Genomic DNA, 24,110 nt, shown 5'->3' with positions numbered 1-24,110 from the left:
AGACACCAGCTATATTGTTAATAATAATAATAAATAAATTGAACTTACGAGGCGGTCGACTACCTATGGGGCCTGATGGACCTGTTGGCATATTTTTAAAGAAGTTCTGCTGATCTATTGGATCAATTATACTAAATGGACCTGGAAGAAAGAAGCATTCATAATATGAATCACCCAGGCAACAAATATAAGGTCACTTGCCGCATTTTAAATGTGGTGGCTTTCAAATTTTCAGGGTCAGTGACAATAACTATGCTTAAAATACAGATGTGAAGTCATTTGGCTTACCATTATTTCAAATAATCGTACGAGCAATGTGACAAGTGTAACTAGTTAAAATATTAAACCCGAGTGACGTATTTCATTGCAAAGCATGTGCAAGTGTCTGTATTTTAAGTTGTTTAATGGTCTCGAGCTTACGACATTGCGTAATATATTGTAAAAACACTCAGGCCTCACAGCCCTCTTGTTGTTACAATATATTACTTAATGTCTCGCTCTCGACCATTAAACAATACATAAATTTTATGGACAGCTCGATAGAGTTTGGAAAAGAATAATCTCAAAAACTCTGTGTGGAAAGGCTTTGATGTTGGGTCAGTAACTGTGAATTTCAAAATAGTTTAGAATTAGCCAAAAACTACGAATAAGTTTGAAGTAAAAATCTCAAACAGTCTAACCTGTAGTGTGTTTTAAAAGGTTTCACTGACTGGAATCGTAAATTTGTGAAAAATTGTAGCAACAAACTGAATTTTAACAAAGTTGATTTGTATGACTAGCCCAACAATCCAATTATGTTTTTAAAAAACTTATCATAAAAACCCTTTTAGAAGAATTGTGGTTGGACAAACAACAATAGATAAAAAAGTATGACCCCAATCTTTAGACCTGAATATAGACTGACCATATCTAAATCATATAAATTGCCTGGCTTATTCAAACTTATTGAGCCTTTCTTTAAAGATACATTATGGGAGATTAGTTAAAGAGCTGGCAATTCTCATTATAATAGTTAAAAACTAGATAATGCAAAGGCAATTTGCGGAAAATTTCAGTCAAATTGATCCACTGTGAACCGAGATTTTAGCGATTGAATATTGGGGCTGGCCTCGATCATCATTACTAAAGTCGGTAGGAGAAAAAACATATACTTGATTATCCATATCCATTTTTTATTTAATTATGAATGGAAGTTGAACAGCAAATCGGTACATAATCCAATAAACATCGTAGGCTAGCAATGCCATCAAGAGTTGATAATGGTCTGCATAAGTTAATTAATGTCTAATTAATAATTTAGATAACATTTCAGGCCTAGTGAAAGATCTGCAATAGGCAGATTTAGCTCTTGCATAATGTATGTTTAAGTATTTATTTCTGTCATTTGCAGAATGAAACAAGACAGCCAATTTTTCAGGGAACATACATGTACCACATGTGTGGCTCAAGAGTCAGTTATTAATATTCTTGCAACAAAAGTTTTCCCAGTGAAAGACAATTTGTCAATGGAATTAAACAAGAAAATTAAATGACTGTCTTATTTTGAAAATGTAAATAAAAAAAAAACTGATACCTTGCCCATTCTTTTTCGTGTCCACTTCATTACCCATACATTGTATATCTGTTTGTAAACGTCTATTTTCCTCTCGTAGTTTAGTTACATCCTCAATCTAAAACATAAATTCACAGAAATTAGGGAAATGATTTCTGCCAGACAGTATTTGTCCTACAGATTTTAAGCTTTCAAAAAAATGATACTTCTGAGCTGGAATATCACAAAGAACAGTCACACAATAAAAAAAATTAAAGACCTCTTGTAACAGATTTTTTTAGTTGGCTTTTAACATTTACAACTTTATTCAATCTTGAATGATGAATTGATTATGATGTTGGGATGTCAACTTTATTTCTTCTTGAAGTGTAATTCTGAACTAGATCGGAGTACACAGAAACGTCTGACAAAGAATCTTTAAAATGAAATCAAATGAGAGCCAGTGTAGGTCACTAAAGCTCTGTTTTGGTCAGTGTACACTTCAGTTATTCCCATTTAAATGATAACTATTTCTCCAGTGGTAAGGCTCTAAATATCAAGCGTTTATCAAAATTTCAAAAAGTTACCTATAACAATTAATATTGCCTTCATACCAAACAGTATTTTCTATGAACAACAATAGACTCAATTATATGGTCTGTCAAAAACATAGTAAAACACTTAGTCTTAGCAGTCTATATTATTAAGTCTAATAATATGTGAAGTAAGCTTGTTATTCAATATTAGAATTTACATCACAATTCTGCATAATGCCGCAAGAGATGGTCTAAATGTGATATCAAATGTGAGAAATATGCTGTGAATAATTTAATATTCATCTTCATTTCAAAGTTATTGTAATTGAAAGCAAGATTATGAAGGTCAATGGGTTACTATAGAGCACATGGTAATACATGTAGGCTATGTTGGAATAATTTTTCTACGGGCAAGTTGGGTATTTATTTGTCTTTTTAACGAAAGAAGAAATTTTGAAATAAAGAAGAGTGACGACAATAAAGACGATGAATTATCTGATGATTAATTAAAAAGTTTATTAAGTTTATAAGTTATTTTCACATTATCTATACATTTATTTATGCAACAAAGTCTAGTTATTTTCCTGTTTGTTACTGTTACATTTTTGTTTACCTGATTTCACTGCGGGCACCCTACACCAACAATATGGGGGCTCCTGAGGGCCCCTATTTCTGAAGGCAGAGTTTTGAACAATGCTCATACAATGTAGCATAATGCATGGCATGTGCCCGTCTTCATTAGCCATGTTGGTGCAAAACAGTAGGACTTTAAACCCTCATTTCATTTCAATTCTGTGAATTTAGCGTCAATTACCAGAAAATAAGGTATGAAACATTTTGTCAGACTGTACATATATAATACAGTATTATTATGTATCTATCATATTCACTAATAGTAAGTTCAGGAGGACCGCACTACACGCAAAACATAACCTACAAGATGTACCTGCAGACAAGACAGAGTACATTCATGTGGAAATTGCAAAAAATAAACAACAAATATCAAAGATTCTTCAAAACATTTATCTAATACATTATGTAAGATTTGTTGATAGAGCTGGCCATTCTTACTATAATAGTTTTAAAGTAGATAAATAAAAATGAACACCCGGTATATTGAAAATTTCAGTCAAATTACTTTATTCTGAACGAAGTTATGAATATTTAAAGTTTTGGCAAGAAATAGTCTAAATAGTAAAATGGTCTTGACTGTCAAGTACCATTGCCAAGATAATACACAAAGTCTCAATTTTCAGTCCTTCAATCAGCGGTCTCAATGAGTGGTGTTCATATTATAGTTTTAACGCAGATACATGTATGGTGGACAATGTCTAATCCACTCTAAATCTAAGCCATATGATGGTCTAGAGAGTTGATTATGTGGTTGTCATGTGAATAAATGTATTTTATGAAGCCATGAAATAGAACTGCAATAGTCAGATTTAGCTCTGGCATAATGCCTCTATAACATTAACATTAAATAAATAAATAGATAAAAATTCAATTTTTTTACCGTAGGAAAACTATTTCTTCTATTACTGTTTTCTAACATATTCTTTTCCATTTGAGCTACACCATGTCTTAGTTTCTCAGTTTCTTTTTTAGTTTCATTATAATCACGCTTTAAATTTTCTAATCGTTGCCTTTGATGATATAGTAAAGCTGAAAAATAAAAATCAAATATAAAAACATGTTGTCAAAACCTTTTAACAACACTTCCAATATCGTACAAATGTATTTAAATAGAAATCAGATCATGGTGCAGGCCTTCATGTGAATAAATTGGAAAAAGGGATAATCGCTCTCCAGAATCTCTAGAGGAGAGCTTTTTTTCATTTGGGATTAAAACACAGATCTTTATCCATTTTAAAACGAACTGGCCAGAATTGTGTCAAACGAGTTCCTGGTTGGAAATAGGGTAATAAGGCCTATTATAAGATCCCGTTAACTAAGCAGACTTCAACATAAATAATTCTAGGTAATTTGTTACGGAGAATGACATATTTTGAATAGGCTAATATATGTGATTATCACAAAAAATAACCACAAATAGTTACAAATTTCTGAAAATTTTCAACATTTAATTCATGTACCAGCTTAAAGTTCAAGTCCCGGTCAGAATGTGTATAAAATATAAAATAAAAAAGCATAACGGTAAACGCTATTTAAAACTATATCTAGCAATACTGGTTTATTGACCTAATTCCAACCGATGCATGTCACGGGTCATCGGGAATCAGCATTATGGAGATCCTGATGGAAAAATATATTATTAATGACAGTTTCTTGGAATATTTGGTGTTCTATCAAGGGATTATTCAATGACTATCTTAATTTAAATGACTTGTGAAAAATGTCTAGTCTCGTTATTTGAGTTCCTTGTGCTTGTAAAAATGGTGCTGAAACGCATTATGTTACACAATTGGTGTACATGTACCAATGGTAAAATGTTTATTTTGTCTTAAATATTGGATATCAGAAGCCCATATTTTCCCAGTCAGATCACAACATCAATGTTGATTTAAATTGACAGATAATTCATGTTTTCAATGGGCAATACTTTGGATGATATTAAGTTAGAGATTTAGCTACTTTAACTAACAACTGGTCAGTGAAACCATCAAATGCAATGTATGATCCAATTATTATTTTAATATCTACCTGGAATTTGTACGGATCAACCTTTGAAGACGGCACGAATCCAGAGTTTCGTACTCCATGCCGAGATGTCTTCACAAATGCAGGTAAGATTCCTATTTGTGTCCGTGCTGATACTGACTTACCCCCACCACCACCTGTACTCCACATGCTTTCAGCTGGACAGAAAAAGATTTGGGGAACTTTCAGCACCGGCAGAAATTTTATGCACACAGTTCCATACTAAAGTCGAAGTTGCCAAAACCACAGTCAGTCAAATGATCCAATGAACTGTCCTGTTATATTACGGTCAACCACAATATAGACTAACTTAACCAGATCCAGCTACACCCGCTGTCTATTTCATATGTCCGAATGTAAGACTAGTAAAGAAAGACTTGTAAACATTCAAAAGATATCGACGACCTTAATTTATGTTATACAGATCAGTGCGAGTTACTCACATCAAATGAAAGTAATCAATCTTAAGTAAAAAAATGTTGAGACTGACAGTATTTTTTGTTACCAGTATATTTTTCCTGATTTAGACTATTGAGGTGAGCAATAAAGAGCGTACCTCAAATGAAAGGTCTGAGCATTTCATAATTTTTAAAGCATTTTCAAGGCTTAATCAGTGCTATAATGTACTGAAAATTGATAATTTAACATCTAATTATAAAAAAATAATTATCAACTGTATAAACATGAAATTATCCCAGCATGGAATCCATCTAGCTTGTTTATTCAGACTGATATTCCTTCTAGAGATACAACTTTCACAATATTGCAGGGCTTGCCACGAGCAAATTGGAGGCGAGTAGATGACTACTCACGCAAATATAGACTTGCGCGAGTGAGGCGAGTACATGTATTTACTCACGCAGAATGATGTGCGTGAGTAGCCATTTAAATTTCATGTGCCTAATGGCAATGCTCTTGTCACTTCGGTGGAAGCGGACGTTGAATAAAGCTATTTCACACACAATGACAATGCATACTCTTTTATTTCCTTGGCAGTAATATTATCTGTAAATCGTCTTCCCATGACAAGAACGTTGCAAGAGAAACTGGGCTTCCCTTTGCCATCGTTGGCGTGCTGAGGGGATTCGGGTAAAGCTTAGAAAGGTAAAAGAACAGGCAAAACAATTTCAATCCCATCAATTTGCAGAAAAGATGCGGGATCGAAAGAATTGCTATTAATAGAAACGACAACATCCGCTCAATGTTTGATTATCCAGACACGGCAAAGGACATCCGCTTAAAAACCGCCTGGCAGTACACGTCTCAAAGTATTTTTAGTAACAACAGTTGGCACTGGAAAGACACGCCGCGTGCGCAACAGTGCATCGATATGAAGGCATACAAATTGTTTACGGCTTTTTATATTACGATATTCAATTATTTCTGATTAAATTATTTTTTATATTTGCACGAGTACTTAATCACTCACGTAAATTTGGTTTTACGCGAGTGTAGCGTGCGCGCGAGTAATTACTCGCGTCTCGTGGCAAGCCCTGATATTGTAGTGTGCATAGAATTCAAAATCCTTCAAATGATGATATGTGGCTTTAAGTAATATAATTGCAATGAATTTACCTCTAACATATTCCTTATCTTCTTGCGAACTGCCAGAACTAGGTCTTGGATTTGGTATATGCGCTGAGGATTCTGAACTAAGGCTGCTATGACTAGAAGCTGGTGACATTGCATAACCCATTGGGTGAACCATTTCTCCGTGTGCCACAAATACATTATGTTCGGATTCTACACTATTAGTCCGGCTACTTAAGTGTGGATTTATACCAGCACTGGTAGGGTAAGAAATATAAGGGCTTGAGTTTGGACTTATACTAGTTTGATTTACAGGTGCAACATGTAAGCTCGGAGTTGGGGGATATTGGTTTGGTGGATATCGATTTTGGGCACTTACTACATTTGGGCTAACATAAGACGGAAGTTGATTCTCAGGAACATTAGGAGAATAATTATACTTAAGGTGAGTCTCTGAGCCTTCTGGTCCAGAACTCTTTATTTGCACAAATAAGGGTTTGCTATAAACTGAAGGTGGATACTGATTTTTCCGCACATAAGATGTCTCTGGATTATGATGTCCATTATTGGGTTGGTTGATCATTATTTTAGCCTGTGAAGAATGTATTTTATTGGGAGAACTGTTCATAGACGTTTGACCGGTTTCTTGTTGAATATGATACTTTTTAGAGTGTAAAGGGTCCACAACAGTACATGTACCACCGCTATTTACTTTTGTATGAATCTGATAAGAAGTACTACTGGTTATTAGAGCACCTGGACCAATATCACTAGGTTTAGAAGGGGCACAGTGAATAACTGGCACTGGCCTTTTACCAGTCACTGGACTTGTAGTATTACTAGATCCAGAACCCACTTCAAACTTTTTAACAGTTTGCGACACACTCGGTGAACTTTCTGACCTATGCACTGTACAGTTTATATTTGGAATTGAACTAGGCTTATTGCTAGCATCCACAAAGGGATCAAAGTCTCCAGGAACAACTGGGGCAGTGAATGCAGCCGTTTGAGTATGTTGACCAGTATTCAATGTCCCGGTATTTGCAATCCAAGATCCAAAACTATCTGTATTCTGATTACTTATACAAACTGAAGGCTTGGATTCTGAGCTCTTATTAATGTTTACTTTACCAAATCCTCCAGAAACATTTGCTTGATGGCCTCCTGAATATAAATATTGTTGACTTAAATCGTGTAGAATCTGTAAACACTGATTTCTGTCATTACCAGTCTGAAAGAAAAATAAAAATATTAAATTGACTTACAAGTACCGGTAATTTTAACTAGATTGATATTTTTTTTTACATACTAACTGATCATTATCTGTTTCTAACCTGTCAGTGTACATATATTTACATACTTATCTTTTACTACCTACCATTCTTAAATGGGTAGAAACAATCTCCTTTGGTATTTTCGGATATTTGTCACTCAACTCTTTGAAAAGTTGAACGTTTATATTTATTTCTCTGTCAGGAGTCGCCATTCTTCACTGCTCCTCATCCTGAAGTGAAATAAGACATTTGATGTGACATGACTAAATATCAGCTTAAAATCAATCCAACTCGTATGTAAGGTGAAAAACGTACTGATCACATATTCTCCGTATAATGCAACAGGTTTGTAACATTGAAATCTTGATTTAATTCATTTCGTTGCAATGTGTTTCAATAGGAACAAGATGACTAGGCATTACCATCCCGCGCCCTTACACTTGTTTGGAAGGCATAAGGAAAAACAACTTCTTGGAATATCAAAGGGACTAGTCAGAAGATTCATACTATGCTCACAGTAGCTCGACAAGGCAGGGTGTGTACAAAGTTTCAAAAAGATATCTTGAATGGTTTATGAGATATGCTCTGAAAATGAAATCGGTACAGACACACTGACAGAGCCCATTTCAATTGTTCGGCACGGGATAATAAAATGAAGTTAGCCAATGTGACAACCTGATAATACACAATGGTTAAGCCTGTTACCCTATTCACTGTCTGATACAAATGTACTTATGTAACATAGAACAGAATAGAGCTATGATCTATGATCCACAAGTCATTATGTAATTGCAAAGTTTAAACTACATGTACATACACATCCAATTATCTTTGTTTTCCATCAATGTATATATATATATACACACCTAAGCTTATTATGTATGACATATTGCTTGCTTCAAAAAGTACAAACATTTGGTCCTAAGAATAAGATTTCAGAAAAAAAATAGAGGTGTGTAAATTTCAATTTTTAGAACTAGAAGATCCTTATTGAAATATACCATTATCCCAAACAGTTATAATGAAACAAGTTTAAAAATCCTAATAAAGAAAACTGCCTAAGACTAATTTTATTTTTATTCATCTCTTTACTTGGGATGATTGTGGTACAGGCTATGGTATATCACATCCTATACATAAATTATATTTCATACATATATTAGTATAAGCTTATACGTATGTGTGTGTGTAATCCATACAAGAGTAGTAAACAGTGGTTTAGTGAACATCTGAATAACAGAGGGGGGCATAGTCCTACATGTAGCTATGCAAATATATAGTCTGCAGCAAAGGTGGGAAGTACATAGCGGTACTAAACTTTTGATTTTGAAAATTTGACTGTCGCTAACACTGCATTTCCACTGATTTTCTTGTCTGTGACATGCCTTTGTAGTCTTCTTAGTAAAAAAAAATATTACAGAGATTTTAAGATAATCGTCCTAGATCTTGGTAAATATTTCCTGTAGATTAGATCAGATTAGATCAGATCAGAGACAGTAATCATTCAAACTGATTAACAGTTTTTTGCAATAAATTTCTAAAAATAAAAAGTAGAGAAAAAATATTCTTGTCAGTGATTTATTTCAGACATACTCTGACATAGATAAATGGTCTGACAATGGATATAATCTATTTTTTGCTGCCTAGTGGACAATGAAAAATAAACACCTCAGGATAAATAAATCAATAGATTCAACATGCATCAAGTTGATTATTCGCCAGATCCATTCAAAGGGATTATTGATCAGGACAGACATGTGATTCTTTAGTGATGATTACTTCTAAAATCTGTGCTAATGAGTGAGTTTTAAAACATATGTTCCAAGGCTACCAAACATACACCCACAGACAGCAAAGTTGTCTGAGCATATTCCAAAAATCAACAGCATAACAACATGTCCCTTCAAATGTTACGCCAGCCTTTGCTTGCTTTAGTACATAACTGCACTAGAGAAAGGTAGATACATGATGTATGTTTAATTAAAATTATAAATGGTATTTTAAAAGTTGATGATTTCAAGCTTACATGTAGGAAGCTAAAGAGCTAATAAAGCAATATGGAACACAAGACTTTCTTGGAGTCAATTACTCAATACATTTGATAATTAAACAAAAATTGCACTTAATATTACTTATTACCAGTTAATTAGAACACATTAACACATGATAAAGCTCTAAAACTTACTTTACAAATAGTCTCAAGTTTAAGTATAAAGAATTTTTTAAATATTGTCTGAAGTATAAATCAGGAACTGCCAAGTGACAATTGGTTAAACTGGTGTTAAAAGGCCAATTATAATAAATATCAATCCATAATGGTTTTGATTCATCTTGACGGTAGCAGATGATTGGGGACTTTCAATTATGAGTCATGTTTAAAATTGGATTATTGTCTCATCTATTCATTGATCAGATCTAGTATGACAGTTAGATGTATTTATAAAAAAGTTTTCGAATAATGTTCACACCTTCTTAAATACAAAAAAAAGCCAATATAATTTAGGCCTACTCTGAAATGTTACATAGGTCTACAATTTCTGTAATAGAATAAATAAGGAACTAAAAGTAAACAAATGAACAATTGAAGCTAGCGGTGCTTCTATCTTAATTATTGGAGCATTACTATTTCATTGTTAAATCATCTGTTAAGAGTCCATAAATTCAGGCTTACATAAAGCAGTAGTTTTAACAGTTGATGCAAATATGGCATGTTAAACTCGTCACCAGAAAATAATAATAAACTGTACCAAGTGAGAAAAAAAAAATTATCTACAATAATAAGCACCCCTTGTAACCTTGTTATTCACAGCACTGATTTAACAGCAACCACACATGGATAATATAAATAATATACATGGCAAAGACATGATGGTGGAATATATATTACGTGAGAATCAAATACATAACAAAGCCGTGGGTGAATGAAAAGGTGGAAAAACCTAGGAAGACACCCTTATTTATGTCACAACAAGAAACACTTTTCTGAGATTCTTGTGCAGACCCTTCGTAATTTGATTGCCATGTAGCTCAAGACATGTGCCATAGAGCATTGAATCTATCTATAATTTAAACTTACAAGAATGTGATGATCACTGTATGGCGAAATACCCATATATAATCAGTTATCAATGGAACTTTGTCAAATAAGAAGCCATAAAATTATTATAACCCAAGTAAAACATAGCCATTTTCTTTCTTTTAGTGCGCATGCGCAATGCGCATCAACAAAGCCAAAATGGGATAGGATTATTGGGATTTAAATCTATCCAAAGTGCATTATGCGAAAGATTTTTAGGCTGTTATTTTTTCAATAGAAATATATAAATAGTAATCTGCACGCAATACTTTGCTAATAATGACAAACAATATAAATCCTACGAAGATAGCACTGCAGAACTTTATCACCACAAAACGGAAGTAGTTATATTGGCGCATAGCGCATGCTTGACATTTCTAGCGGGGCGATTAAAATTTTGAAAACAAGTTCATAAAATTCAGGGTTTGTTGATGTTCGAAGCTATTTCATTTTTTACATAGTTTGTATATAAAGTTCAGGAAATATATGCAAAATATCCCTATGCAATATCACCGAACTTCTCACTGCATATAGTCGGCGCGAAATGATGTGGTAAGGCTTGGAAACAAGCAAAGCCAAATCTTTTCTTTCAAACCTGCGTCAATTAGGCCTAGGCTATGGCTATGAGTGTCACATTCAATATTCACAATCAGTCAGTACAGTATGCTGTGTATGTCATTTCGGTACAAACATAGGGGGTGTTCGATTGTCAGTCCGGAAAGCTCCGAATTGCCGGAATTGCAATCGAGTGACGCGGAATTCAGTCCTGTCACAGTTCTGTCAGTCCCGACAACAGAGGTGGTGTGACTAGTGTGAGTAGAATCGTGATGTAGGGCCTAATTATAAATTAAACCTAATGAATATGTTTCAGCTGTCATGGTTGGTTTAGATATTTTCTCATGCAGTCAGCGCATGCGTTCTAGCCCAAAATCCCATTTTCACTCGATTGTCACTATTTTTGGGTTTGACAGATCAATTCCGGAACGTTCAATCGTGCATCCCCATATGGTTCAATTTTATTTCAATAATTCGCTTGCGCATAGGGGTCTTTAGCAGTGGGAGGACCCAGAGAAAACCCACGAGGTTGGACAGGCAACCCTACTCCTTGTCAGGTACAACCAGGTAATCAAAACCATGCCAGTTGACGCAATGCCCACTCGCTAACCATTCGGTCATTCACCCCCTCAGTATGACAGTAGTGTCATTAATAATAATGATAATAAGTGTCATTAATATTAATAATAATATTAATATGTATGATTATCACCAATAACAGAACACAATTTTTATGGGAAACAATCACTGGTTTTATTCTAATAGCACGACGTTTCGACAAGTAGGCCTATCCTCTTATCGTTATCGTCGAAACGTCGTGCTATTAGAATAAAACCAGTGATTGTTTCCCATAAAAATTGTGTTCTGTTATTGTGTTCCCCAATCACTAAATGCCACTTAAAGATTATGATTATCACCACACCACGAAAGGTAGTCATAGGGGCACGCCAACTGAGTAGGCCTACTCATGCTTTTTCGCTGTTTATGTTTAATTGAACACTACTCTAAGGTCTAACAACATCTTTAAGAACCCTTTGCTTTGTTCAAAGTTCAAATGACCTTATTTTACCCAATGCCAATGAAAAAATGTCATTCCTTTGCCAATTTGGCAATAATGTTTTTTGTCTTATATGTGGCTTTATTCAGACATAAAAAGAGAACAGACAACCAGTAAGTACAGAAGTTAGGTCTTTAATGTAGAGTAGGCTTACACCAATAATATATCTAGATTGCCAAAATCTGTTCACTACTAACATTACCACTCAGTCAGTATATTGCGTGCAATCGACAAGGGTTTTAGACTGATGGACATCTTCTGAAATAGCTCCTACAAAACTTTTGATTTATTATTTGTGTTGCAGAAAGATGCGCAAATCAGTCGGACCCCTGAGAGTACGCAATGAAGATCCAAATCAACAGACAAGGGGAGGAAAGAGATCATCAAGTGGTAGTAATGTACGGTCATCAAGTGGTAGCAGATTATCTGTCAATAATCGTCAATCAACAGGCAGGGTATCAACAGGTGGTAGACAATCTGGTATACCTACTATGCATGTACATAGACCATCAACAGGTAGACCTTCAGTTGGTAGACCATCTTATGGAGGTCAAGGAACTGGAGCTAGCCACAAATTTGGCTCTAATACCAAAAATATTGGAATTCCTTCTTATGGTCAACTAAATAAAAGGTGAACTTTAAAAGTACTTTAGAACTGTTGCTTTCTGACTGTTTTGTCACCATTTGATGCAAAAGATTATCATAAGTAATACTAATAGTCATAATTAGTCTAGTTTTTAATTAATGTTTTTTCAATGATTATCAAATGCAGTAGGAGGGAAACAACATATTAGTGAGCAAACAACTAAATCTGTAAAGAACAGGCTACATGTTCAATACTCAGGATTCCTCACTCTGGCAGGACGGAGAGCCTGACAAGGACAGCTGTCTAGTCGTTCAGATGGGACGAAAAACCAAGGTCCCGTGTACAATTTGGTGTGCACATAAAAGATCCCTCGGCAGTTGGAATTCAATATAAGAGTAGGCCATAGCGCCGCTTGCCCGTGCAAAATTTCCCTCATAGCACACTGTATGGCGTATGCCCGTCTTCATTAGCCCAGTTTAGGAGCAAAACAGTAGGACGTTAAACCCCATGTCATTTCATTTCCTCACTCTGGCATTTTGGTGGTATGTCCTTGAAGAAATCATGTTGTTGCCGTATTCCAGTTGACTCAGCCATACACTCAGACTGTAAAGTTATCTATAAGATTTTGTATGTTTTCACAGAAAAAAAGTGTTAACACCTAAAAGACAGTCTGGTTGGAGCACTAAAGAATATCTCATGGCTTTACTGGTAACATAGAAACTGGGAAGGACTTTGAGCATGCCCAATGTCATGACATTTAGAACTTGGTGCATTTTAAATGTACTCATTAGTATTATGTTTTATATACCTTTAGTTTTAAAAGTTTATGATTTTATTTTTCATCGATAGACATTCAAGTATTGGTGGTAGGGGAAGAACTACTGTACCTAAAGAATGTCGACCTATATCTGATAAAAGCTACCAGCAAAGAAGTATTAGGAAATTATGTGAAGTAAGCTTTTCTTTTCAGCATTTTGAGGCTACCTTGGTTGTTGTTTTTTTTTATACGCCCACATTGAAATGTGGTCGTATATTGTTTTCGTCCGTCCGTCTGGCGATACGTCCGACGTCCAATCTAGAGGCTAAAGTTAATATCCAATTGACTTTAAATTTATACACAGTGTTTAAGGTGATGAGATGAAGAAACCTATTGATTTTTAACAATTTCCGATAATTACTGCTAGTGTTATGGCCCTTGATCACGTTGAAAAATCTTGTGGACACTCTGGAGGCTAAAGTTAATATCCGATTGACTTTAAATTTATACACAGTGTTTAAGGTCATGAGACGAAGAAGCCTAGTGATTTTCAACGATTTCAGATAATTACTGCCAGAGTTCTGGTCCTTGATCACTTTGAAAAATCTTGTGGACGCTCTGGAGGTTAAAGTTAATATCCGATTGACTTTAAATTTATACACAGTGTATAAGGTCATGAGACGAAGAAGACTATTGATTTGCAACGATTTCTGATAATTACTGCCAGAGTTATGGCCCTTGATCACTTTGAAAAATCTTGTGGATGCTCTAGAGGCTAAAGTTAATATCCGATTTACTTTAAATTTATACACAGTGTTTAAGGTCATGAGACAAAGAAGCTTAGTGATTTTCAACAGTTTCCGATAATTACTGCAAGAGTTGTCGACCTTGATCACTTTGAAAAATCTTGTGGAAGCTCTAGAGGCTAAAGTTAATATCCGATTGACTTTAAATCTATACACAGGGTTTAAGGTCATCAGACGAAGAAGACTATTGATTTTCAACGATTTCTGATAATTACTGCCAGAGTTATGGCCCTTGATCACTTTGAAAAATCTTGTGGATGCTTTAGAGACCATAGTTACCATCTGTTTGATTTTATATTTATACACTGTGTTTACGCCTATATATAATCGTTTCGATTGACTTTAGATTGATACAGAGTTTAAGGTCTTGAGACGAACAAGTATATTGATTTTCAATAACTTGGACAGCTAAATCCATGATATTAAATGTTTTGTACACTAAACGTTAGCATGGGCCAAACAAATTCTAATGTTTTTTCTGACAATTACTTAATGAGTTGTTACTCTTAATCAGATTTTAGTGTATTATAAATGTTTCATTACCGACAAATAAAAATATGCGACAACTCTTGTTGACTGCCCGGACGATTTAGCTGCTGTGGGCTTATGTTTCGTTGCCTGGCAATGTATCTTTTTTTCATACAGCCCTGTCTATCACTCTGTCTGTCCACATTTGCCTGTGAATGTGATGGTCTCAACATTTTTAGAAAATCTGTATGTTGCATTCTATCCATGAAATCTTGAATGAGTTCAAAGTTGAATAAGAATCATGGAGTTTTTGCGCTTGGCGTAGTTGAATACTTCAAAAATTAGCTGTGGACTCACTATATTCAATTTACAATTATATATATCAAATCGTTGTGAAAAACTAATACCTCAAACTAGTCCTTGTTTGACTGCTGCCTTTTGCGTTGACTATTTGCTGAAATTCAAGTGCACATTTTTTTGATTGAATAGAGTTTCAAAGAGTTATTTATTACAAATTATTGCTCTGTGCAACAGGGACTCAATTTGTGCCTGTCATTACCAGGTTTGTATGCCATTGCAGCTTTTGACCACTATGATATTAGAATTACCCTATTAGTATCACAGTCACCCTAATGTAATACACAATTAGAAAGAATAGTACAAGATTAACCTGAAGGCTGAATGTGATGTAGTATATCCAAACTTATTACTGGTCAACATCTGGACCCCCCCCCCCCTCTCCAATAAGGCAAGTGTTGATGATGACATGTTAAATATTTCATTTCAGTTAGGTTTATTATTAGCTGTATTGCTGATGCAAAAATCGTAAAATATATAATATGCAATTCTTTATTACAGTTTTTGGTTGAAAATGGTTACCCATGTAGTATTTCACATAAAGTTTTACAGAGTCCACCTAATAAAGAATATTATAAAATGTTTGAGGTAAATAGTACATATTAATTAAATATTCTTGAAATTAAAATAAAGAAGTGTAAATATTCCAATTGTGTCTAGGTGAATATTATTTTGGGTGTATTTGAATATAACTTGAAAATGAGACCCATTATTGCACACTTTTAACAAAACATGTAATCATTTGTTGAAATTTTCACCAAACATTTACCATTTTAAAAAGACAGCTTTTGGTTTTTAAATCACATCCACAGGAAATATGTATTGCCAGGCAGTGAAAACATATGTCAACAGTTTTCTGAATGTTGTTATAGAACTCAAAGGAGCAGCAGCTCCATTTAATAGGTCTTAATGAAATGTACACATATACTCTAAAGAGTAGTGTGGTTCAGTGAGTAAGACGCTGACTCACTGACCAGGAGATCCCAGGTTTGAATCCATTGTTTGCTGAGAAAGTAATGAAATTTATGTGTAGTTGAGAATTTTAATTCAATTCCTATAACTAAACATAACCAAACAATCCCAGCTAGATTCAGGGAAATATCTCCAAAACTGTGAAATGTAGAGAATTTTCAATAACTCTGCAAGAAACTGATACAAGACTGAATTTCAATAAAATCTCTCCCTTTGTACCACCAAGCAACCCAACCAAGTTTGACATGGGAAGTTAGTCTACAAGAAAATGAATCACAACCTGAAATTTGGTGTGGATCCTCTAACTGAACAATCTAAGCAAGTTTGAATGAAAAGAAAAGAATGTCCGGTTGAGTGTTACAGGTATCGTGGATGGACTTAAAAGGGGAGAGTAGGCCTATGTATATTGGTATGGTAATTTATATAAGATAAACCTTTAATCAATATGGATATTTGTAGCTCTATCTCAATTCTTAATGTTTCAAGCTTGCTTTGTTTAATTTTAGTTCATCTATAGTTTTTTGGTACCAGGAATAAAAATAACCAAACCAGATGAAGAAATTCCAAGGATATTTAAATTATTGGGTTATCCGGTCACTATAACCAAAAGTGCTATGTATACTGTTGGTTCTCTACACACATGGCCTGGGCTACTAGCAGCTCTTATATGGTTACAAGAGTTGGTTATAGTAAGTTCTTTTATACTTCATTAGGTTTAGGGATTATGCTCAGAATGTTTATCGTTATTTAAGCAGGTGGTTTCAGACCACAGTTAAAAATCAAATGTCAACAAAATATTCAAATTCGTACATAATAAAAAAATAGGTGCACCTTGTTATTTTTGATATTTAATTCCCGTACTGTATTCAAATTTATCTCAGTAAAATTCGTACAAAATTATGTTTTGTCGTAATACGATAGATTGAAAACGTGCCAACTGCTGTTGACCCGTATTTTTTTCAAATTCACCTCCAAAATACCATATTTTTCGAGGTATCTGTCAAAACACAGCTTGTGGCCACCTTTTAAGGGCCGTCCCATGTGGCCCTGGAGCCCCTGATAGGCATGTATGTGGTGTTATTGTATCACTTATATGCTCCTACATGTATGTCCAGAAATATATAGTTTATCTCTAGATTTAGTTTGGTTTGGGGAAATAATCGCCCCCAACTGCCGTTATCGAGTTAAAGGGCCATATTGTCTCGCATTCTGGATTTTACTATCATCTAATCACCCCACAGCATAATGAATGATTTCAGTGTATTCCTTGGCCCCAAAAACATACGGTTGGGCACCAAAGTTATCATCCTGAACAAAATACTATGGAAGTTATAGAGGATTATTTGAAATGGCGGTCGTCTTGGACGTCATCTTGAATTTTTCAAAACGCTCAAGGGTGACTGAAGTTCACCATGCAGATTCTGAAAGAGGACACCCTAGGCTACTAAAATCAAATCATAAAAAAAACTTTGTATACAATTTCCAGGTTCAGTCATAGTTCTGGCGGACTAAAGGTAAGTTTGGTTTGTGAGAAAGATTGTAAATGGGAGGAAATGTTTCTGGATTAAGATTTGGTCTTCCTGATTAATTTTTCTGTCTGTTATAATTTCAGTCAATTCAGGAACTTGAAAGTGGAGATGACAATTATTTATTTACACCTGATGATGACTTTGATTCTGTTCCAGAAGACAAGGTATTTTATAATTTTGAATGCTTTGCTTGACAAGAGTTTTGTATGGAGTTTTTAAAACTTAGTTGAATTTATTTTTTATTTCTCCGCGAGTTCTCTATTACCATATTTTCTCTATTACCATGATTTTGATGTCTAATCAACCATCCCCATATAATAGAAAAGGATCCAATTTCTAAAAGTCTAATTTGTACTTTTTAGATGCTATATCTGTATGTTGAAAAAACATACAAAGCTTATCTTAGTGGAGAAGATGAATTTGATTCTTATGACCATGCCTTATCTCAGGCAATAAGTAAGTAATTGTATTGATAATTTTAAAGGATTTCCCTAGATTGAGAAGATATCTTGTACAACTTGTGATATGGGGAGATAACTCTGTATAATAATCCTTTTTGTCATATTATCTCCCCTTAGACCACAACCAGATCATGGACATAAAATTCTTGATTCAGATTACTTTTTTGCTCTTCCCTAAAATTATTCTCTAACTTTTTTCATGAATATCTAATTGTTAATGAAATATTTTGCTTCACAAATCATAAGCTTTATATAATAAATCAAGAAATAAGAAAAGTATTAATTATTTTTTTAAAAGAGGCGAAGTATTGTGGTGGTTCATCTTCAGGAGATCCACTGGCTGACATAAATAGACTTCAACAAGAATTAGAACTGCTGGAACAAGATTCAGTAAGTAATAACTAGTTTTACATTTTTAATTTTCTTTCTCTAAGAAATTGGATTGTAGTAATAATTTTTAAAAAAAAAAAAAAAAGATATTTGTAAATAAGAAAAAAATTATTTAAAACGACAGGTTTACTTTCGATTAGCAGTTTGATTGCTTGATGCGGTATAAAAAGATAAATTTACAAGTAATCAATGTGTTTCATCTATTTATATTGGGATTGAGACGGGGGACATCAGTTGGCTTATTCGAACTGTAAAGTGTGCCAGAATGTGCTAAGTTTTGGATTTGAAATGTTTTTTATTGATTTTAAGGACCTATTACCTAAATTAAAAGAACAGAAAGCTGTTATAGAAAGTGATGTACACAGGTTTACAGATTATTTGAATAAATTAGAGAGTCATACTAAAACACAACTACATCAGTTAAAGGAAGAAGATGAAGAAGTTTCATCATTAAGTAAACTATCTCTTTTATAAGGTTCACATTCAAAATAAGTTTGTGTGTTATGTTTTGTTCAGGTTTTTTAAATTTAGTATGTGAAACACATTAAACCATATTCTGTTCAACCAGTTTTTATACGCTCACATTTTCATGTGGACCTATATTGCTATCGTGCCTGTCCGCCCCTTTTTCCACCTGTGTGTCCATTCACAATTTGTTTGTGGACACTCTACAGGTCACAATTCTTATCTGATTTTGACTAAACTTGAAATATAGGTCTATCTCCAAAAGATCTCAGGTCCTTTCGATATTGACATGTATTGGATCATAATTTCATGGATTATGACCCCTGATTGTAAAAAAAATTACACTTTTAGCTTGGGGACACACTAGAGGTCCCAATTTTAATCCGATTTGGATGAAATTTGATATGCATGTTGATAACCCAAAGATCTTGGTTCCTTTCGATATTCTTGCATATCGAATCGTAAATTATGGCCCTTGAGTACAAAAAATCGCGTTTTTAGCTTGTGATTCTTCTAGCGGTAACAATTATTATCCGATTTAAAAAAAATTTGAATATATCACTGCTACACCCTAATGATGGTTGAGTTTGAATTTCGTGAAAATCAGACCAAAACTACCAGAAATAATTGCTGCCCCCTGTAAACAAAAAATGTAAATACATGATATATCAAGGTTGTGGACCCTCTAGAGGCCACAATTTTGATCTGATTTTGACGAAACTTGAAATAATTGTTTATAATCCAAAGATCTTGGTTCCTTTTGATATTCGTGCATATCGGATCATGATTGTACGAAAAATCACGTTTTTTGCTTGTGGTCCCTCTAAGAGGTCACAATTTTTATCCGATTTAAAAAAATGTTTCAATATCACCATTACACCCTAATGATGGTTGAGTTTGAATTTCTTGAAAATCGGACCCAAACTGCCAGACAAAATGGCCGCCCCTCGTACACAAATCACAATTTAGATCCGATTTTGATGAAACTTGAAATACATGTTTATATCCCAAAGATCTTGGATCGTAACCTCCTGAATTATGGCCCTATGAAAAATCGCGTTTTTAGCTTGTGGTCCCTCTAGAGGTCACAATTTTTATGCGATTTAAACAAAACATTTGAATATAATCACTGTTACACCCTAATGATGGTTAAAAATAGGACCAAAACTGCCAGACAAAATGGCCGCCCATCGGACGCAAATAAGTGTAAAAGTATGGTTGTGGACTCTCTAGAAGTCACAATTTTTATCCAATTTTGATGAAACTTAAAATATATCTTTATATCCCAAATATCTCAGTCCATTTCGATATTCGCGCATTTCAGACCATAAGTTCCTGTATTATGTATGGCTCCTGATTGCATGAAAAATTACTCTTTTTTTTTTAACTTGTTCTCTATCCATCTCTTGCAAAATCTGGGCATATGTTGTCTGGCAGCTGCTGGTTAATGATAGGTTGTCTCTTTGACTACATGGGGATTTTCAGGCTCAAATTAAAGTATTGCAGTTTCAGAAGTTATGTATATAATAATATAGAGGAGTTTGAGGCTTACTTAGTATTATTGTTTTATTCCATACAGGAACTTTAAGTAGCAGCAGGTACCAAGCATATGGCAGGGTATGCTTACTCTTTCATGTCTTGCTGTGTTCATATAGCTGATGTCAAATTTTTATTGTATTCAAAACAACTTATTTTACAAATTTATCCTACTATATAAAACCTGGTAACTGTTCTGTAACTTTTTTTATCAGATGTAAAGTTAGAATCTCTGTCTCAAAAGTATGAAAATATGCAAGTTATCTGTGAAAATCAAGCTTTAACTCAGGCTGATATACAAAGAATTAATCAGATGAGAAAAGATCTACAGAATCAGATAGACTGTCGAGAGAAAGAGAAAGAATCGTTAGATAAAGAAATGTGGAAAATAGAAACAGATGTAGCTAAATCGAGAGAGAAGGTTGGAAATTTCACAAATCTTTTTTAATCAAATTATTCTGATGTATTATTATAATATTAAAGACACTTTGGCATTTGGTATCACTCTACTAGTGTATGTGTTTGATCTTTGCAAAATTGGTTAAAATTAGTGACCATTACTGGTTGACAATTAGGGATACTTTCTTTTTCTTTCATTAATTATATATGCTAAACAAATGATGTTAATATTTTTCTAGTCTTTTCAATAATTAATTTGTCAGAAACAAATTGATGGGTCAAGTATATAATGACTCCATAAATAGCCTGCATTCAAAATTTTAAGATGTGAAAGGTGTTACTGTTAAACATAATAATATAAATGATATTTAACTTGTAGATTGAAGGAATAAGCCGTGAATACAACTCTCTAGCTCATACACTGAAACTTATACCATCTACAGCAGAAAATGCACAGGGTTTGGACTATGAAATGAAGACTTCTCACCAAAGTACAATGAAAGATGACATGGAAAATATGAAGGTAGACAAATAATATGAATAAACTTGTTTAAAAATCCATTAATTATATTGTCATGATAAGTGCTCAGATCAGAATTAAAGTCTTGAAATCTCTGATTTAATCTATTTACATTTACTACTCTGTAATCTGTACATAGATATATATATATATTATTATTATATGTTCTGTTGTTAGGTTTCTTTGACACAATTTAAGAAAAAGTGTAGCGCTGCTGTTCGTCAAAAAGAAACAGAAAAACTAAATCAACAAAGTACCTTAGAAATGGTAAATATAATAATTAAACTATATAATATTATATATGCATTTTTCCTAAATTTAATATTTCATAACTTATTAATGAACTCTAAAATGTACTAAAATTGATTAGTTAACATTTAATTAAGAAATCAAAATATTTATTTAGTATTTGGAAGTGTTGAATGGAATTAACCTTTTGTGGACTGATATTCATTTTAAAGATCTAACTATCACAATATTGTAGATTGCAAGTGATTAAAAATCCCCCAAATGATTCAGATTGACTTTATTGGTTTAAGTAGTAGGGTTTTTTACACTGACCAAGTCTGTTCCATAATCCCATTTCAATCCAGTATTTGTTTAGTGTATTGTATACTTAACTAAATTATTTTGAAGTTTTTGAATTATATAGGATATTTTGCTGGTTTGTTGCTTTAAAATTCCATTTCATTATATTTGGTCATTAAGATTTATGTCGTTTGAAATATGGTCATTTTAAAAGATTCGTGAGACCAAGAACGAGGCCATTGAAGAAAATAATGCAATAGAAAAGAAGTTAAAACAGAAAGAAGAAGAACTTGATGGTTTAAAAAAGGTTTGTTTTTTATATTTAGAAAATAATGTCATTCTTTACAAGAGCTTTTTTAGTTTACTTTGAAATTAGAAATGTGTTTTAATTGCAAGGTTATAGATTTTTAGTACAACTACAAGATCACTCACTTGTCATTGACTATTTGCATTATATGGAAAATTTACCATATAATGTGCTAAAAAGTATGCTTTAGTTGTTGAAATCTTTTTTTTCTTTCTTTTTTTTCCCAATTGAACCATTCATATTTAACTGTAAAAGCAAAATATTTGGTCATTGAATAAAAGTTACAAAGCACTTGCAGGTTTCAGTTACAGTACATGGACAAGATAGGTGTAACCTAAGCTCCCAATACCATTCCAATGAAGTCCTTTTTGGGGTCAGGGTGTTGAGTGGTCTTTCGCGTGTGCTTTAAATTATAACGTCTGTCATTGAGACAAGTGGCATGGTTTTGATTCCGAGCTTGTACATAACCAGGTAGGGGCACCTACCCAACCTCATGGTTTTCTATATTTTATGAATTAATAACAATATTGCTACTTTAAATAAGGATAAATGTAAATTTTGTAGATGAACCACAGAGAAATACAGATGATACAAGAAGAAATAGAAAGCGAACAGAATATTATATTAGAATTACAGAAACTCTCACTCCTTGGTAATCAGGAGGCATTAAAAGATCTTCGTGAAACACAGAAAAAGTGAGTATTACATACTGCTGGTGAATATGTACTATTATGTAATTGATCAAATATCGTGCTAAAAGACATATTTTAGTGAATAAAATGTTTATTTGTATTTTATAGGCTTGATAACGATTAGTTGAAACGTCGCAGTGTAATAAACTATAGTAATTGTTATCCATAAATATTGTTTTAATTGATCCTAAACCAGTACTAGTGCTACTTTTTGAATAAATATGAAGTCATTTTTCATTTATTAGAGGAAATTCCAGTTGAGTTTTATAATTCTGTTAAGCAATTTTGGCAATTATTTCTGAATGGTTCAATATTTTAAGATGATTTTTTTAACTTACACCCACTTATATAACAGATACCTTAAAACTTGGACAGCGGCCTATATTCATTTATTTTGTATCATTTTCAGTTGTGAAGAAAGATATGTAGCACTAGATAAAATGGAGAGATTTGCCATCAATAATTTAAATGAGCTGGTAGAAAACATAGTACAGCATAAAACAAATCAACAGGTTTGATATTTTTTGTATGTATTGACTTAGTAAAATGCAGTTTAAACTATTCAGTCAAATATTTTACTGATAAAAATCTGCACACACTTATGTAGAAATTCAAATAAAACCTGGAAAGTATTTGGTGTTGTCTATCAAACAATACCGAATTATGTAACTAGCTGTAATAGACTAGATCACCAAGACATCTTGCAGTAAAATAATGTTTCAAAAGGACGACCTGTTAACCAAGATTACTAGTTGGCAAGTAGACAAAGCAAAATGTAAACAATAATCTATGTTCATATATATCCCCAAGGCTGGATTAACTGTATTAGCGCATCAAGATTTAGATATATATTTTTATTTGTTTTAAACTTAAAGAATTAATGAAAATGCCACCTTATGCAAACTTTTTTTTTTTTTTTTAAGTTGCCTTTCTACTGCCCTATTTTAAATTCATTGATGACTTTTATTTCAGTTTCAACTGGAGAATTACACAGAACTGAGTCGAGAAATTCTTAAGAAATTGGAAAATGATTATAAAGATATCTGCTGACATTATGTATACTTTTCCTGTAAACTATAATCTTCATAAACATTTCTTCTATTACCCATTCACCATATAT

At 33.4% G+C, this 24,110-nt stretch overlaps 2 protein-coding genes across 5 annotated transcripts in view; one reads left to right on the top strand and one right to left on the bottom strand.

Moving 5' to 3' along the window:
• Window positions 1-10,801, bottom strand: part of LOC126812288 (TGF-beta-activated kinase 1 and MAP3K7-binding protein 2) — a 22,810-nt gene extending 12,009 nt beyond the window's left edge. The window contains exons 1-6 of the mRNA XM_050538589.2: window positions 10,606-10,801; window positions 7,634-7,759; window positions 6,301-7,486; window positions 3,581-3,729; window positions 1,574-1,670; window positions 49-141 (exon numbers count right to left, since the gene is read on the bottom strand). Of these exons, the coding sequence (XP_050394546.1) occupies window positions 49-141; window positions 1,574-1,670; window positions 3,581-3,729; window positions 6,301-7,486; window positions 7,634-7,741 (1,633 nt within the window). The 5' untranslated portion in view covers window positions 7,742-7,759; window positions 10,606-10,801. The remainder of the gene's footprint in view (window positions 1-48; window positions 142-1,573; window positions 1,671-3,580; window positions 3,730-6,300; window positions 7,487-7,633; window positions 7,760-10,605) is intronic.
• On the top strand, window positions 10,773-24,110 carry LOC126812287 (kinetochore protein NDC80 homolog). 4 transcript variants are annotated; one of them, XM_056098838.1, is made up of 16 exons: window positions 10,773-10,946; window positions 12,522-12,848; window positions 13,653-13,755; window positions 15,693-15,779; window positions 16,670-16,852; window positions 17,776-17,856; window positions 18,055-18,148; window positions 18,452-18,543; window positions 18,853-18,997; window positions 20,760-20,965; window positions 21,323-21,466; window positions 21,641-21,730; window positions 22,206-22,298; window positions 22,863-22,993; window positions 23,400-23,502; window positions 23,963-24,110. In XM_056098838.1, exons 1-16 carry the CDS (start codon window positions 10,885-10,887, stop codon window positions 24,038-24,040), a joined length of 2,019 nt encoding a protein of 672 aa, XP_055954813.1. In that variant the 5' UTR covers window positions 10,773-10,884; the 3' UTR covers window positions 24,041-24,110. The 4 variants fall into 4 exon arrangements, with proteins under 4 accessions (XP_055954813.1, XP_055954814.1, XP_055954815.1 ...); XM_056098839.1 differs by having other exon boundaries at window positions 10,773-11,028; XM_056098840.1 differs by lacking the exon at window positions 10,773-10,946 and adding an exon at window positions 11,025-11,157.

Source organism: Patella vulgata, chromosome 2, assembly GCF_932274485.2.
Source record: "Patella vulgata chromosome 2, xgPatVulg1.2, whole genome shotgun sequence".
Taxonomy (NCBI): Eukaryota; Metazoa; Mollusca; class Gastropoda; family Patellidae; genus Patella; species Patella vulgata.
The sequence above is the reverse complement of the archived record's forward strand: the minus strand, read 5'-3'. Positions and strand labels throughout refer to the sequence as shown.

Excerpts from the sequence above, each read along its gene's own strand:
- LOC126812287 (XM_056098838.1), top strand. The coding sequence starts at position 10,885 with ATGACAAACAATATAAATCCTACGAAGATAGCACTGCAGAACTTTATC. Across the intron at positions 21,467-21,640 it reads ATGACATGGAAAATATGAAG|GTTTCTTTGACACAATTTAA; the intron begins GTAGACAAATAA and ends TTCTGTTGTTAG. Across the intron at positions 21,731-22,205 it reads AACAAAGTACCTTAGAAATG|ATTCGTGAGACCAAGAACGA; the intron begins GTAAATATAATA and ends TCATTTTAAAAG.